This window comes from Hyperolius riggenbachi, chromosome 11 (assembly GCF_040937935.1).
Source record: "Hyperolius riggenbachi isolate aHypRig1 chromosome 11, aHypRig1.pri, whole genome shotgun sequence".
Lineage (NCBI taxonomy): Eukaryota > Metazoa > Chordata > Amphibia > Anura > Hyperoliidae > Hyperolius > Hyperolius riggenbachi.
Window position 1 is genome coordinate 200,758,987 of NC_090656.1, and position 18,333 is coordinate 200,777,319.

Genomic DNA, 18,333 nt, shown 5'->3' on the forward strand with positions numbered 1-18,333 from the left:
TCAACAATAATAATAATTAGGCAAAAGGGATTCAGGGAAAGGAGCGCTAACAAAAATATTGATGACTAGACTTTACTGCCAAGGGTGCGTACACACATCCAGTTTAGATTGTCTACCAATTCCAAGTAATATGAGGCTCAACCGATTTTCAATACTACGTACAGTTTGTGTAGGTAAGCTCTCGTATTAGGTGGAAGTAGTTATTAGCCCGTCAAAATTTGTTGTGTGTACCAGGCATTTGTCTGTTTCTCTCTCTGCCATCCCTCTCAGTCCATCTATTTCTCTGTCTCTGCCATCCCTCTCAGTCTGCCTCTTTGTCTCTCTTCCACCCCTCACAGTCTGCCTCTTTGTCTCTCTTCCACCCCTCTCAGTCTGCCTGCTTCTCCCTCTGCCATCCCTCTCAGTCTGTCTGTTTCTCTTTCAGTCCATCTGTTTCTCTCTCTGCCACCCCACTCCCTCTGTCTGTTTCTCTCTCTGCCATCCCTCTGTCTGTCTGTTTCTCTCTCTGTCATCTCTCTATCTGTCTGTTTCTCTCTCTGCCACCCTTCTCAGTCTGTCTGTTTCTCTCTCTGCCACCCCTCTCAGTCTGTCTGTTTCTCTCTCTGCCATCTCTCTGTCTGTCTGTTTCTCTCTCTGCCACCCTTCTCAGTCTGTCTGTTTCTCTCTCTGCCACCCCTCTGTCTATCTGTTTCTCTCTTTGCCATCCCTTTCAGTCTGTGTCTCTCTCTCTCTGCCACCCCTCTCAGTCTGTCTGTTTCCCTCTATGCCATCCCTCTTAAGGTGGCCACACACCATACAATTTTTAAAATATATTTTCAATTCAAAAATTGCAATCAATTTTTCTGACTGATTGTAACATTTAACAAATCTGACCAATACACCACATACGTATTTTCCCCAATTATTAGAAAAATTAATGACAACTATGAGAAAATTGCTTAAAACTATACATAAGGAAATTGACAATCTACCACACACCATTCAATTTTCATAAAAATCCAAGAAAACCGATTGGACTTCTTGCTCAAATAAAAAAAAGCTTTTTGATTTTTGGAAAATCCGATCGTTTTTATCAAATTGCCGTAAAATTGGATCATTTTATTGTGTCGTGTGTGGCCACCTTTAGTCCATCTGTTTGTCTTAGAAAGTCTGTTTCTCTTCCATCCCTCTCAGTTCATCTGTTTCTCTCTCTGCCTTACCTTTCGTTCTGTTATTTTTTTCTGTCTGTTTTTCTCTATCCCTTTCCCTTTTTCCCAAATAGTCCTTTGTTACTGGTCTGAGAGACAGTTTAAGGACGATATGTATACAGGCATACGGTAAAGCGCCATGCACGCACAAGACTAAATTTGTCAGAGGCCGGTTGTGGCTTTTTCTCTTGAGCATGTAGTGTGTGTTCAGTCCCCCCAGATGCATTGCTGAAAGATCCAGAGATTATCTCAAGTGAGCGCATTGTTTGTCTTCTTACTCTGCTCCCTCAGAAGCTGCTCCTTCATGCCCTGTGCTGTCATACCTCCTCCATGGCGGCTGTAGCCCAGCGACCTGTTTTGCTCTACTCCCCTCCACCCCCTACCCACCCTATTACAGGGTTGCTGTTGCTGCAGGATTGCCATTTGGAGCCAGATTTCTGATCCTGACTTACTGGGTGACATAGAACAATACTTCCATAAGACAAGTAGTAGCTGAGTAACTCACATACTGCAGCACTCTGATGCTGTATCCCCATCGCTCAGGAGTTACAGGAAGGCAGCTCTCACTCTTATTTGTGTTGGCTCCGGTCCGGCCGTTGGGGCCGTCAGACAACTCATCTGTTTTCTCTGGGATTTTATAGTGCATATCTGTGTCTTGCAGTGCAGAATAGCGACCACGCTCTCTTCAGACTCACGTGAAACGCTCAGACGTCCCGATAACACAGCGTGTTTTCATTGCCCTGTTTTCTGAGTGCGCAGAACACTTTGCAAACATGGTGCCCAGTGAGGGGGCCCATTGATGATCGCATACGGGAGGGATTTATGTCCGTATTTATGGGGGTCACCTCACCCGATGCCCCTCAGGGACTCTATTCATCACCGACCCGTATAGTGCATGATGAAGTCATTATTTTCTCTTCCAAGCGAAATGCTGATTTAAGTACGGAAAAAGAACACAAGTTATTGCAGGTCTGCTGGGTACAGGAGCCTCAGCAAAGGTTACTTCATGTCCTAGCCTGATTACTAGTATTATTACGCAATTATATGGAAATGACTCCTTTTGTGTAGAGCTTTAGAAAGAACACAATCTAATTTTCCCATTTAGTATAATCCAGGGACATTTTTAGTGGAAGCCAATTAACCTATCACAGTCTAGAGGTGGCCATACACTGGTCAAATGTTCTGATCGATATCCAGCTGATATATGCTAGAAATGAACCCATAGAGATTTTGCTCGATCAGCGACAGGTCAGGATGAGCGGAGCTACTCTCACCTGTCCACTGGCTCTTCCTTCCGTTTGTTCTCTCCACCGTCGGGGCTTCACCCGGTCTCTTCACCCCCAGGGTGCCTGTGTCACATCTCAAACGCAGGAGGCCGTACATGAGGCCTCTAGTGATCATGTAAGGTATATGCTACAGAGCTCTTACTGTTTGGCCTCTAGCGTTTAGTCATGGCCCACTCCTACTATTTATCTGTCCCCCCACCACCACCTTCCTCCCTCTTAAATCGAGTGTACAGGGAATGACTGGGTGTAACTCACCCAATTACTCGCTCTAGCGGTGATCTCCATTGAATCGGCGTCATGTGACACACTGGTGCGTACTGACAGCATGTCACATGATGCCGCCGTTGTCATGGAGATCGCCGCTGGAACGAGTGGTTGGGTGAGTTTGATGTGTTGCTGCATGCGGCACACAACTTTGAAAGGATGGCGGGAGAGGAGGACGGGCTAGCTTCGTAGCGGCCGTGAGCCGTAGTTTGCCCATGGGTGTATTATGCTGGGCATACACGGCCTCGATTATGCACCGGATTGAGCCACTGGCTCGATCCCGGCGCATCCCCGCTCGCCCCCGCTGGCGCCTCTATCGATCCCCGCTTGTCCCCGCCGGCGCTCCTTATCTTCTGCTCGATTCCCCGCTATTGTCCGCCCGCAGGGATTGAGCGGGGAATCTATCCGGCGGGTCATCGGACCTGTCGGATATTATCAATCGAGCCATCAGCGGCTCAATTGATAAGGAGAAAAAGCTCTATGAATGCCCAACATTAGATCTATAGAGCTCTCTCTGATCAGATTATGATCTGAGAGGGATTTATCTGTTAGTAAACACACAAGTCGGGCAAGCACCATCCACTCCACCATAAATATGGGTAAATGCCAGAGCGTGCAGAAAGGAACCAAAAATGACTATGCAAACCAAGGAGAAAAGTAGTTCCCTAAAGACCGCACCACTCCAATAATTAATGAATAATCAACAACCTTTATTCAGTATACAAAATTAAAAACACACTAAAAACAGTAGATCATGAGGCACATGATGAAAATAATAATAAGCTATATACGTTGTGTAGCCACAATGCCTGCACAGAAACCCCTAAATGAATACAGAAAAATGAACTGATACAATACATATGTCTGTATATACCAAGATAACAGGGACCCCCTGACAAGCTGTCAGCGAATGATGTGCAAAATCGTGCAAAGAGTGAATGAATAGATAAAGTGCATGGTGCAAAATGAGGATGAGAAGGTTTCACCCATACACATAAGGTTAAGTAAGACAGTAGTACACGTGAAACATAGTAAATGAAACTAGTAAAGTGCTAGGTAGTGTGAGGCAAGATAGGGCTAAAAGCTTACCAGGAAGGAGGAATGGCAGGCAGGGGAATGAGGTGCCTCACGGACGCCGTCGCGATTCGCTGCCTGAATGCGCAGCTTCGACTGGGCTAAAGGACCTACGTAAGTGGCCGGCTATTTAATGCAGGACCTATGTGGGCGGGGACAGGGGAAACCCTATGATGAATAGTGTGCGCGGCCGCGCACTAGGAAGAAGCGGAAGCTGCGTCACTAGACGCCGCCCCGTTTCCTCTCTACACTCACAAAGGACCATGGGAAATGTAGTGCCGGTAGGGTAAAAAGAGAATACTGAACGACAGTTAGAGGAAAATTAACCCCATGACAGGAAGCAAGATAATATCCCTCATATGAATATAGGAGAAACACATATAGACCAAGTAAGATAAGTTGACTTACGCCATTACAATTATTCATAAAATATGAAATACAAGTAAATCCTTATCTCAGTACTAAATACATAATAATATGTTGCCATCTAGTGGTCAATCCAAATAGTGCTGCAAATAGGATATTTAAACAGTAAATCACCCATATCACATAACAGAACTTAGGCACGATAACAATAAAAATAATTAAAAATAAAAAATAAAAATAAAGAAAAAATAATAATAATAATAATATATAAGTATGTATAACATAGCACAAAAAGCTCCATCCAAAAAGCTTTGTCCACAGTCTTCAAAAAGGCAAGGAGGAACGTTGTAGTCTGTTCCTATATGTCCAGTATAAATGAGGCAAAAAACCATAAAGGATCCAGGACTCCTACAAAAGGGATATATGTTAGTCAACATACTACATAAAAGTACATATATCTCAAACTAATGGGACCACTCAAATAGAACCGCCAATATATACTGTTGCCCAGAGGTATTAAGAAAAAATCCTATACTAGTAAGAGCGATCACCCCAGAAAGCTGGCATGCTAGTGTAGAAGAGGCACAAATTGGAACTACTCACAAATTCCACAAAAGTCAAGACACCGCCTCAAAAGGTCCAAACAGCAGGTCAAGAAAATAAGAACACAACAAAGAGAGGAAAGACACCGTGGGTGTGATCCAGACAGTGAATCCACTCCCCCAGAGTATCAACGGTCAAGTAGGTATTTAGTGCAAAAAACCCAAAAAGGAAAAATCTTCATTAAGACCTACCGGTGATTTAGAGCCCAGATCGAAGATCCATCTTGTTTCATGTCTCAATAGTGACTTGACTATGTTGCCGCCCCTAGAAGACATAAACACACGTTTTAAACCACACACTGTCCAACCAGTCGTCAATCCCCCATGTGCTTTTAATGCATGATCTGCCACAGGGGTAAGGGGTTTACCCTCTAGGAAGTCCCTCTCCGCCAAACGAATGGTTGAGAGGTGCTTCTGGATACGTGTCTTTAGTTTGTTTTTGGTTTGACCCACGTAATATAAATCACATGGGCACCTCAACAAATAGATGACTGCTTCTGTCTGGCAGTTAATGAACTCCTCAATACGATGTATCTTAGATGTTTTGGGGCTGACTACTTCCTTAGTAGGTCTCATCAAAGGGCAAATACTGCACCGTCCACAGGGAAAACTCCCCTTGGTTTCCAAACGTGTGTTAGGTCGCTGTTGTTGAAAATGACTCCTACATAGGCGATCCTTAAGTGTAGGCGCTTTTTTGGCTGTTAAAGTCGGTCTGGTTGTAATAAACTTCCCCAAAATCGGGTCAGTATGTAAAATTGGCCAATGTTGTGCCAAAATACATCTTAAATCATCCCACCTTGTGTTATAAGGGGTACAAAGTCTTACCGTGGAGCTGGTCCGCTTTTTCTTTGCATACAGAAGTTCTTCCCGTCTAGAGTGCTTAGCTCTCTGGTATGCTTGTTTGACCGTCCGTTTGGGATACCCCCTCTGAAGAAATTTCGTTTCCAAATCCTTTGCTTGTCGTTCAAATTCCACTTCCTCAGAACAGTTCCTTCGAACACGCAGGAACTGTCCAGTAGGGATGTTATTCTTCAGTTGTTTTGTATGAAAGGATCCATAGTGTAATAGAGAGTTAACCGCAGTAGTTTTTCGAAAAAGGGTACTTCCTATTTGCCCATTATCTGTAAAATAAAGATGTAAATCAAGAAAATCCACAGAAACAGGTGAGATCCTAGATGTCAGAACGATGTTCTTATTATTTTGCCCCAATTCTTGAATGAATTCATGGGCCATTATTTCGGGGCCCTCCCAAAGGATCAAAATATCGTCTATAAAACGGTACCACCCCAAAATGTTAGGGTGGTACCGTTCCAAGGAAGAACCCCAAACTGTCTCACGCTCCCACCACCCAAGAAACAAATTGGCGATGGCGGGGGCACACTTCGCGCCCATGGAAACACCATGGGTCTGTAAGAAAAATTGTCCATCAAAAACAAAGAAATTATGGGCCAATATAAACTTAAGAAGACTGATCAAAAACGAATTGAATTCCGCTCTACCTGTTGTAGTAGTAGACAAGAAATAATGGACTGCTCGACACGCATCATCATGTTGGATATTAGTGTAAAGGGATTCCACATCAAGTGATATAAAGCAAGTACCTGTTGGAACAGAAATATGATTAAGTTTAGTAATCAAATCCAAGGAGTCACGGACATATGAATCCAAGGTTACAACATGTTCATGCAGAAAAAAATCTAGGAAGCTGCACCCCTTCTCAATGAGGCTACCTATCCCCGAAACAATGGGGCGACCAGGCGGGCACTCTAAGTTCTTATGGACCTTGGGCAAAAGATAAAATGTTGGAATTACTGGTTCTTTAACTGTAAGGAAGCCCTTCTCCTTCTGGGAGATTATGCCCCTCTCTCTAGCCTCATCTAAAAGTTGGTTCAGTTCCATGTTAAAATAAGCTGTCGGATTGCCAGAAAGGCGTTTGTAATATCTTCTGTCTCCTAATTGTCTTTTAACTTCCTTCAGGTAGTCACTGGTTGGCCAAAGTACAATATTCCCACCCTTGTCTGCCTCGCGGATAACAAAATCATCTCTGGTGGAGAGTTCAGAAATAGCTACCTTCTCTTCCCTAGTGAGATTGGACACATAAGGGCGCCGCGCAGTCAAACCCTCTATGTCCTGCACCACCAGGTCAAAAAATATCTTTATTGGTGGGAAAAGAGACAGATTTGGTAGGAAGGTAGACTTTAGCCCAGTCGAAGCTGTGCATTCAGGCAGCGAATCGCGATGGCGTCCGTGAGGCACCTCATTCCCCTGCCTGCCATTCCTCCTTCCTGGTAAGCTTTTAGCCCTATCTTGCCTCACACTACCTAGCACTTTACTAGTTTCATTTACTATGTTTCACGTGTACTACTGTCTTACTTAACCTTATGTGTATGGGTGAAACCTTCTCATCCTCATTTTGCACCATGCACTTTATCTATTCATTCACTCTTTGCACGATTTTGCACATCATTCGCTGACAGCTTGTCAGGGGGTCCCTGTTATCTTGGTATATACAGACATATGTATTGTATCAGTTCATTTTTCTGTATTCATTTAGGGGTTTCTGTGCAGGCATTGTGGCTACACAACGTATATAGCTTATTATTATTTTCATCATGTGCCTCATGATCTACTGTTTTTAGTGTGTTTTTAATTTTGTATACTGAATAAAGGTTGTTGATTATTCATTAATTATTGGAGTGGTGCGGTCTTTAGGGAACTACTTTTCTCCTTGGTTTGCATAGGGATTTATCTGTTGGCCACATCCACCAGTGTATGGCCAGTTTAGGGCTAATGCTGGGGGAAGCCAATTAACCTACCAGTATCAGGACCCGCTTCTTTCTTTTAATAGCATGAAGAATAGTCAAAACCGGTGCCAGATGTTCATTGTCTTCTGTTGCCCCATTGGAAAGGCATGACCTCACTTCCTGTACTTATAACAGTTTGCTTTGGAACATGGAGAGAGGAGATGAGCCATAGATCTGTATGGTTGTCACAGGAATAATAGAAGATTGTGATAGAGCTCCAATTCAGGGACCAGCTGTAACGTCTGAAACTATGGCGGCTGCGGATGCGCAGGATAGATCCGCAGCCGCCTTTGTTCCTTGTCACAGGCCTTATCCGTCTCGGCGGCGTCCAGCACGCCGGGAACGGCATTGTGTCTGGTATAGGGTCTCTGTGTCGCGCGGGCGTGTGCGGAGACGGGACCTTTTGTGCTGGGGGAAGGTCTCCTGATGTCAGGAGTGACTCGCACCGCTAGGATTGGCTGATTGCTAGGGGGCGTGGCGCTGGGCTCTCCTCGGCTTCTTAAGCCTTCACAGATCATTGGCAACTCCTCTGCTGTTGCAAATACACTCGTGTTAGCGCTCAGACCTAGTGAGGTTCCAGTTGATGATAGATGTATATGCATACCTCCCAACTTTTTGAGATGACAAAAAGGGACACTTAAGCCACGCCCCCTGCCACACCCCTTGTCACGCCCACCACGCCCCCTAGTCACGCATACCATAAAGATTTCATAAGAAAAATATGTTGTTTTATAATTCAAACCACACTGGTCCTTTCTACCCTGTTAATTTTCCTTCATAGTAACATTTTAAAATTATTAATATATCATTTTAAAGGATGGAAATAAAATTTAGAGTCAATTAAATACATTTTTAGCATATTAATATACATATTTATATAGAAAAAGGGACAAAGTCCTGAAAGAGGGACAAATGAGGGTGAAAAGGGGACAGAGGGACAGGGCTCCCAAAAAGGGACTGTCCCTCCGAAAAAGGGACAGTTGGGAGCTATGGTATATGCAGTGTTTGCAATATACATCTATCTATAGTTAGTTATTATTGCATTGTAATTCTGATAACCTGTGTATGATTCTGGCTACTCTCTGACCTTGCTATTGCTAAACGTTTCTGTACCTCTGCCTTTCTGACTTTAGTTGCTGAACCTCTGCCTGATATTAACTACTCTCTTGCCTGCCGTTTTGGTACTGTCTCTGCCTGCCTGTTATCGTACTTTGCCTGTCTGACTACTCTACTCACCAGTGAGCCCTTGCCACTGGTGAGGTGCTCTGGCCATTAGAACCCACCAGCTCTTCTGGTGAGGTTCAGACTCACTAGTATAAGCTCCAGTGACTGTTAGTACGTTGCCAGCTCCTCTGACAAGGTGTTGCTAAACTATTCAGTCACTGGTGCTGTTATTACCTCCCCAGCTCCTCTGACAAGGTCTTGCTAAACTATTCAGTCACTTGTGCTGTTATTACCTTCCCAGCTCCTCTGGAAAGGTCTAGTTTAACTATTCAGTCATTTGTACTGTCAGTACCTTACAAGCCCCTCTGGTAAGGTTTAGCCAAACTTCTTTAGTTCTCTCATTATTAGTACTTTCCCAGCTCCTCTGGTAAAGGTATTGTGATTTGTGTTGATAGACCCTGGCCTTCAGCTCCTCTGGAGAAGTCTATACTGTTGCAGCTAGTACCCACCAGCTCCTCTAGTGAGGTCTAGCACTGTTCTCGCAGCTAGTACCCACCAGCTCCTCTGGTAAGGTCTAGCACTGTTCTCGCAGCTAGTACCCACCAGCTCCTCTGGTAAGGTCTAGCACTGTTCTCGCAGCTAGTACCCACCAGCTCCTCTGGTAAGGTCTAGCACTGTTCTCGCAGCTAGTACCCACCAGCTCCTCTGGTAAGGTCTAGCACTGTTCTCGCAGCTAGTACCCACCAGCTCTAGTGAGGTCTAGCACTGTTGTTGCAGATAGTACTCACCAGCTCCTATGGTGAGATCTATCCATTTGTTCTACTGTTGCACCAAACACCACACCTTACTCTCAGCTAGCTATACTAGTATTATTGGTGATACTGCAGATCACCACATAATCGGGTATAGCTTCTGTATTATTGGTGATTCTGCAGATCGCCAATGATCAGACGTCTGAGTTGCAGCACCCAATTGTTACACCAGCTTTGGTGACAACTGCCAATGGGGACATTTCTTCTAACATTCACCAGACAGTATGTGAGGGAAAATCCGCCCACTAGGGAACTTAGGCAGTAATTAAAACATGACAGAGGTTCTAATGCTTTCCTGTGGTAACCAAAACTTGTAAAAAAAATAATAATAATAAGTGCAGCGTGTCAGGCTGTTACTGGAAATGCCATGTTCCATGCAGCAAGCTGCTGGTCGTTTGGCTACAACATAACACAGTAGTTTGCGGCTAGGACTGTGGGGATTCCAATGATAAAAGTTTGGAGTATAACAGCGCCACTTGCTGGACCTTCATACTACCAGCATCAGGAGCAGCAGTATCAGTCTATAAATGCTGCAAACTCTGACATGTCCACTTTAAAGAGGTACGAAACATATAAAAACTTCAGGTTATCCCCATAGACGTGTGACGTTGAATAAAGATGTTGCTGTACTTCTGTTTATCTCTTCTCTTTTGCTGACAGATTCTGGATGAGGTGGAGAGGCGGAGAGGTATATCTGCTGCTCTTGTGTATCCATTTATGCGAAGTCTGATGGAGTCTCCATTTCCTGCTCCTGGGAAAACCATAAAAGTGAAGACCTTCCTGCCAGGCGCAGGCAATGAGGTACGACAGCCCTCTCATTACACATGAGAGATTGCCAATGCCTCCTATCCCTGCTAATGTTTCCTCTGGTGATGTGGCTCCAGGAGGAGTGGGAAAGGATTATAGCTGCTGTCAGTGTATTAAAGCTGTCTATGTCTCAAGTGGGGACATTTTCTCTCATTTCCTGTATTTTGGGATAATGAATGGAGCAACAAGAAAGAGAAATTTCCCTGCAGGGTCACAGACTGCATGGCATTCACTTCAAAGCAGGGGTATCAAACTCTCCAATACAAAGTGGGCTGAAATTGAACACTGGGACCAAGTCGTAGGCCACCCTCAATGTCTAGTGGCCACCTCCCTCCCTTAATAAATTTCCTGATGTCTAGTAGCCCCCTCTCTCCTTCATACTGTTCCCTGGTGTCTAATGGCCCCTCCCTCCACTAGTGCGTACTTATAATTAAGCCACTGGGAAATTTGGGCGCAGGGTAAAGCCGACAGACGTCTCCTGCAAAAGTCCCGACGGCATTAATTATTATTCCCCCTCCGGGCCGCCATGGATAGAGTGGGAAAGACTTAATTTGGCTTCCAGCTATTGCTGACAGCGGAACGACACTGTTTTTATATTAAATTGGGCTCTGTCTTTTGACGGCGCCGAAATTACTGACTTAGCGCCACTTTAGCTGTAATTCTTATTGCGGCCTATGGCGGCACCAACTGTGCGGAAATCTCTGCCGCTGCATTTCCTTGCTTCGCGATACAGTTTCCTGGTGTCTTTTGGCCCTCCTCCTTCCCCTATACAGTTCCCTGGTTTCTAGTAGCCCCCTCCCACCCTCATACAGTTCCCTGGTGTCTAGTGGCCCTTTTCCCCTATACCGTTTCCTGGTGTCTAGTGGTCCCCTCCCTCCCCTATACAGTTCCCTGGTGTCTAGTAACCCCCCTCCCTCCCCATACAGTTCCCTGGCGTCAAGTGCTTTCCGCCTCCCTCCCCCATATTGCTTCCCTGGTGATCTGGGGCTTCCCTTGTGGTCTAGAGTGGGCCAAATACAATGCAAAGTTGGGAAACCACTTGCGGGCCAATTTGATGGATCTGTGATCCAGATTTGGCCCTCGGCCTGGAGTCTGACATGTATGCTCTGGAGAAATAGTTTTTTGTATTGTGGTCTGTGTCACTGTTATTGCTTTACATACTTTCTGAGTGGAATTCCCCTGTGTGACGCCCATTAAATACTATGTTTAATGCCCACTAAACTTTTCATGTGTTTTTTGCGCACAGTAAAATTGGCTCCAGCCCTTTGCTTCTTATTTACCACATTGTGAGGTTGAGATTGCATGTTAATCTTCCATATATATTATACAGGTCATTGAACTGCGCAGACCCATGGACTCCCGCTTGGAACACGTTGACTTTGAATGCCTCTTTGCCTGCCTTGGCGTCCGACAGATCATCCGGATCTTTGCTTCGCTGCTTCTGGAGCGACGGGTCATCTTTGTGGCAGACAAGCTCAGGTAACCATTGGTTAAACTGGTCGCCAAGCCCGTTTTATTGGAGGTAGCAATTATTACACACACGGCCCAATCATATATTGATGCAGAGGCATGGTGGCCCACGGCAGCGGCAGTATTCAGTATTGGCAATGACATTGGTAAGGCTGCAGAACCCATAATGTGCACTCTCATTTTTTGGCAAAAATATTATGAGACTAAAAATGCCCGTGCGTTACTGGATTTGTGGCATTAGTATCCAGCTGATTCAATCATAATGATCAAATCTGGCAGAGATTGATGCCACAACATGGCCGCCCAATCATCATTTGAATCAATTTCCGTCTGTAATTGGTCAAAACGGTTGACCCGAAATGCTAGAAAAATCTTGCTCGATTGCCCGATGACTGATGGACCGCCGGGCGGTATCCGTCCATGTAAAATATGTAACTCCTTCCTGGGCCTGTGGTGAGTGTTGCATGCTCACCTGTCCCCAGCTGCGCCTCCTTCTGAGTCCCGCATCTTTCTCTATGGCCACCGGGGACACCTGTACCCCTCTCCCGACTGCTATGCAGAAAGATGCAGGACCCAGGAGGAGGTGTGCCAGGAGAGCATGCAACACTCAACATGGGCCTGGGGGTTACACAATACATGGGGAGAAGGTTGGCAGGTGGAAGCTGTTGCACAGATTTCAGGTAAATTTCATGCTAAAATCTATTGGAAATCTGGGTGCACTACCCTGGCAGCAATAGAGACAGATCTATCTGATGGTTGAATGCATGGATTGGCGCGAGGCCTCGCGGGTTAAAGAGTTATGGATCTCACTGTAAAGTATGCTCCTTGCTTATATTATTTGCAGCTCCCTAGATTTGCTGCCATAAACTGAGAAGAAGAACTGATTTGGAATGAAGTGCCTCCCGCTTAGAAATCTGATTGCTTAGTGGCTGTAGGATTTGGCCGGGTGACAGGTCCACTTTGCCGTTTGATGTTATCCTGAGTCAGTTTAATGTTGGTGTCTTTTCGCGTCGCTCCTTCTATTTATGGAGCCTCCCGGCTGTGTCACAATAGCAGCAGACAGCGCGAGGGGTAAAGACAATCGTTTTCCTTGGCAGACAGGATTATCTGGAATCTCTGCATAGAGAGACGGGGAATGTTTAGATGAGTGGGTGACCCCCGTCCCGTCTCATAGAGAGCGCTCTGTACAACAATAAACACAGGCCGCTGATGATGAACTGATATCGCCTCCTCCTCCAGCCTCTTCTGAGGCGAAAGATGAAAATCAGATAACTTCCTGCCAAACAGACGGCTGATGACACAGCTGCAATGTTCTCTACTCATACAAATCTGTTTCTATGCACATTATAGAATATGACAGGGCCTCTTTCTTCAGCCTTTTCTGGGTTTCTTTCCTCTTGTCTGCTCTCTCTTACCCATCCTTCTACCTCCACCCATTTCTCTTGCCCTTCCTCACTCCCTCTCTTCGTTGTTCCACCACTTCTCTCTGTCTCTGTCTCTCTCTCTCTCTCTGTCTCTCTCTCTCTGTCTGTCTCCACCAATTACCAAGTTTTTGAACTGGGCAGTCCTATCTTTGGCCCTCTGCTTTGAAATCTATATCCAGCATAAAACAGATACGCTCTTTTACATTATTCACATACAGGTCAGCCTGTCTCTTCCGCGATCATTAAGGTCTCTCTCACACGGGAGGCTGAAAGTGTTGCATTCCCCGCCTGTCAGCTGCTCCCGTGCAACAGCCGGGGGCTTGCTTGCTCAATACCGGCAGTGAACTGCAGTGAAGAAGCACCCCCCCATGAAATAGCATCTGAGGGTGGCTGCTCTCTCTCCTTCAGCCAGGCAATGTGCGTTTGTTAAAGAGGAAATAAGCATGTCGGCCTCCATATCCCTCTGACCTCGGGTTCCTTTTAAAGTTCCCTAATTTTCCATTGAGTGATTAAGCAATCGACTTTATTGGGTCAATAAAATACAATGTGGTGGATGCATGGTCGATCCCCTAGTGGCTCACACACTACAAGCGAGATCCTGGCGATTCTCCTTCACTAATCGATCTGAACAATGTTGTGCCGCCGTGCTCTGAAGCCAAAAATTGATTGTGTCGATGATATGAACAATAGCCAACTCCTTTGTGATCGACCAATATTAGTCGATTCGACCAGATATCAGCCAATTTCCATCTATTGAGAAGAATGGAATATAATGGATCTTCCCCAATCCGATAAGATTGAATCGAATGGTCGATCGTACGGGAAAATCAAGTTATGTATGGGCACCTTTAAATGATTAATATTATTGATTTATAAAGCGCCACTATATTCCGTGGCGCTGTACACATGATGCATTCTATTGATTAGCAGTAGATTGCAGCAGCAATCCTTCCAGGCAGCTCAGATCATCAGTCTTCAGCCGGACACAGCTGCTGCTGTATGATGGACAGTCTGTGATGGACTCTATACATTGACCCCTCCTCTGCCCTGCCCCTCCCAGCTCAGCAGGGACCTCCATTCTGGTATCCGTCCAGACATTGGAGCGTGGGAACCGGCCCTGCACAGACCGCTCTGACACTGATTAACGTCATGGTGCAGCATTCATGCACTAAGCAAAATGGAGTCCCCCTCTCTACGGACACAGCAGACCACCAAAGAGGAGCAGAGGCCTGGAAACACGACTTCCCTATGGGAGCTATTCATTTTCTTCATAATCACCTAGGCGAGTTTCAGGAGTTTATCACAACTGAAGATGTCTCAGGTTTAGGGAAGAGATTCCCCTGTGCACAGCGGCCTTCCTGTCTGTTCATACCATGAGCCCATTATGTGTTGCAGAACCTGACTGACACAAATATTAAAATATAAATACGAGCCAGAAAGTTTCATTGATTCAGTTTTAGCTTTTAGAAATGAAGGCATCTTCATCCTTTGGTTTTAATAACATCGTAAAGTAAGGAAAGGACTAAGAAAAATATGGGATGATGCCTGCTGCCTGCTGATTGGCTGATGTAAGTTACTGTACATTTCACAGTTTACAGGAAACCTGAAGCTAGAGGTATTTGGAGGCTGCCATGTTTATTTCCTTTTAAACAATACTAGTTGCCTGGCAGCCCTGCTGATCTCTTTGGCTGCTGCAGTAGGGCTGGATAGTGGATACAGGCGACCTGGGTTCAAATCTCAGCTCTGCCTGTTCAGTAAGCCAGCACCTATTCAGTAGGAGACCTTGGGCAAGACTCCCTAACACTGCTACTGCCTATAGAGCGCGCCCTAGTGGCTGCTGCTCTGGCGCTTTGAGTCCGCCAGGACTGTGTCTGTAGTATCTGGATCACACACCTGAAACAAGCATGCAGCTAATCCTTAGATTGTAAGTCTTTGGCAGGGTCCTCCCTTCCCTAGTGTATTCTACATGATCGTGTGCTCCTTTCCTATGACCGACTCATGCTTGAGTTACTGGGCCTACCTAACCAGCCCAAAACCACATGATCATGTAATTTGTATAACTTTGTTCTATGTTGTATAACCTTGTTATGTCTGGCATTCTTGTATCATTGTATATATTTATTGGCCATCACTGCGTAATCTGTTGCTGCTTTATAATAATAATAATAATCCAGTCACCGTTCAGTCAAAACATCTGATCTGCTTGTTCAGGGTCTTTGGCTAAAAGTATTATTGGCTCATTATCAGTAAAATAAATGTCAGCCTCTATATCCCTCTCATTCATGTTCCCTTTAGAGAGAATCTGTACCCTAAAATTCTTACAATAAAAAGCATACCATTCTATTCATTATGTTCTCCTGGGCCCCTCTGTGCTGTTTCTGCCACTCTCTGCTGCAAACCTGGCTTGTAATTGCCATTTTTATGCAGTGTTTACAAACAAAAGACATAGCTGCTAACCAGCATGTGATAGGCTGAGAGGAGCTCAGTCTCTGACTCATACAGAGCCTGCAGGGGGCGTGTATAGCTTCTGCCAATGACAAGCAGTGCAGCACATTCCACACATTCCAGCCTCAGCCGACAGACCAGACAGAGGAGAGAAGATTAGATCATATAACAGAGATAACACAGCCACTGTGCAACTAGAAAAGGCTGCAGTAACACAGACCACATTAGTACAGGTATAGGAACTTATAGGATAGAAGAAATAAGGCTGAACATTTTGTTACAGAGTCTCTTTAATGTACTGTAATTGGTCCTCACCTGAAAATGACATCTATTTAGGTATTTTGTTTTCAGTATATCTATTTACTGTATACAGTATATGTCTGTTATGACTGATCATGTGAGACCGGGCTGGTGTAGTGTGGAGCTGGAGATTCCAGTGCAGGAATAGTGCAATTGTGTTTTAATGCCAAATGTATATACTGTACAGTAGTGAAAATGAAACACAGCAAACAATCATATACATGTGGCGACTAACAGTCCCACAGCCAATAGTCATCAAAATACAAACACAGCAGCAACTACCAAATATACAGTATATACAAATATAAACAGTACAAGTATGATAAAAGGCAGGTAGGACAAGGACAAGTTGATATTGGGCTGATTAGCCAAGGGAGAAGGTAATGGTATTGGGGATCAACAATTGGCCAATACAAATGGTATCAAATATGTACAGCTTGTATATCTACCTCCTTGACGGTAACCCCAAGTCAGGCTCGGGACAGAAATCTGTCGCTCAGAGTGGTAACCCCGAGCTGGATCCATGGAAGGTGTGTAATGTGCAGGACTGCCACAGATCTATCTAGCAGTATGATTTTTGGGGTCTAAAAGCTTGTGAAAAAATTAAGCAATAACATTTGGAAGAAATCACAATGCCAGAGAGGTCACCATTAGAGACAGGTGCACATGCAGACAGTTGTGAATAAGTCGGGGACCCCCTTTATGTTGGCTGATAGCTCCACCTTCTGTGCTCTTTCCATGCCATTTATAAACTGCACTGAGACCTCTTGCAGGTCCTCTCTTTCTGCCTTTAGTATCAAAATGCATGTCTGCAGCAGAGCGTCACTGCCACCTACAGGGTTCTCAGGATATCGCACATCACTCGTTCCATAGTGGGGAAAAAGAAAACAAAAAATAGTTCAGATGCAAACTGTGTCAATTAGATTCCATGCTGTCACTTTTTACCAGAGATAGAAGTCTTACAATAAGGGACAGACAAACTCTCACATCTGTGTCTTTGGAGGCCAAAGAGCTGCCACATGGACCGAAGCCGCTGTACATTGTGTGTGTGTGTTGGGGGGAGGGGGGGGGGTAGACTAATAATAATAATATTTGTGTACAAACTATCAATACCACCTAGACATGCGACCAGCTTCATCAGCAGCACCAGCAGGGAACAGGCGAACACTCAGTGTAAATAATGCAGAGGAGCCCCTAAACAACAAATCATTCACCCCTCACCCCCACCCCACTGGCTCTGCACCTCTTTTCTCTCTATTTTTCCTTTCCCCGCTCCTCCCATATACTTTCCCTTTCTCTCTCTCTCTTATCTTCTGCTGTCTCTTCCCTCCTTTTCTATCCCATCCTCTGATTACTTCTCCTCTCCTGTCTTTTCCCTCCTCCTTTATTCTATGTATCAGTCTGTCTTGCTGCTGCATGTTCAACAGACAAAAGAGAACCTGTGGTGTTTCATTAGACAGAACTGGTAAAGATTGACATTATAGGCGCACTTAAAGTACACTTGAAGTGAGAGTGATATGAAGGCTGCCTTATTTATTTCCTTTGAAACAATACCAGTTGCCTGGCAATCCTGCTGATCTTTTGGCTGCAATAGTGTTTAAATCCCACGCCTGGAACAAGCATGCGGCTAATCCAGTCAGACCTCTGTCCGAAACATCTGATTTGCATATTTGTTCAGAGTCTATGGTTAAAAGTATTAGAGGCAGAGATCAGGGGGACGGCCAGGCAAATTGCATTGTTTAAAACAAAATAAATATGTCAGCCTCCATATCCCTCTCAGTTCACGTGTGATTGAACAGACATGGTGGTTCATTGATTGACATGAATAGTGACATCAGTGACCTGGTCTCTCCTGTGTGTCCCCAGCACTCTGTCCAGCTGCTCTCATGCCGTGGTGGCACTACTCTACCCATTCTCCTGGCAGCACACCTTCATCCCCGTCCTGCCCTCTGCCATGATTGACATCGTCTGCTGCCCCACACCATTCCTTGTGGGTCTCCTGTCTAGCTCTCTGCCCAAACTGAAGGATCTCCCTGTGGAAGAGGTGAGATATGGCCAAACTGCTGATCTGTACACTAATCTGTCTCTATCATTGTTATCTGCTGTAATGAGAACATTGTACCAGAGTTTATAGCTGCTAGTTGTCTGTTTTTTAGATGTTGTGATTTAGTGTGTAGGTAACTGCAATGCTGCGCTGCACTCAGAAGGTTTTGGTAGTATGGCAGATGTTGTGGTTGCTGCAGAAACATTGTAACAGTCACTACTGATTTATTGGGTTGCTCACAATGGTGTTCGTGCACTGCAGAGGCAACCCTCAATGTGTCCTGT

The 18,333-nt window shown here is 45.0% G+C and overlaps 1 protein-coding gene across 5 annotated transcripts in view; it reads left to right on the forward strand.

Annotated features, from left to right (window-relative positions):
• DENND2B (DENN domain containing 2B) overlaps nucleotides 1-18,333 on the forward strand; it is a 314,001-nt gene that overhangs the window by 284,637 nt on the left and 11,031 nt on the right. For all 5 annotated transcript variants that reach the window (XM_068260332.1, XM_068260333.1, XM_068260334.1 and 2 more), the window contains 3 exons: nucleotides 10,220-10,360; nucleotides 11,697-11,845; nucleotides 17,872-18,049. In XM_068260332.1, the coding sequence (XP_068116433.1) occupies nucleotides 10,220-10,360; nucleotides 11,697-11,845; nucleotides 17,872-18,049 (468 nt within the window). The remainder of the gene's footprint in view (nucleotides 1-10,219; nucleotides 10,361-11,696; nucleotides 11,846-17,871; nucleotides 18,050-18,333) is intronic.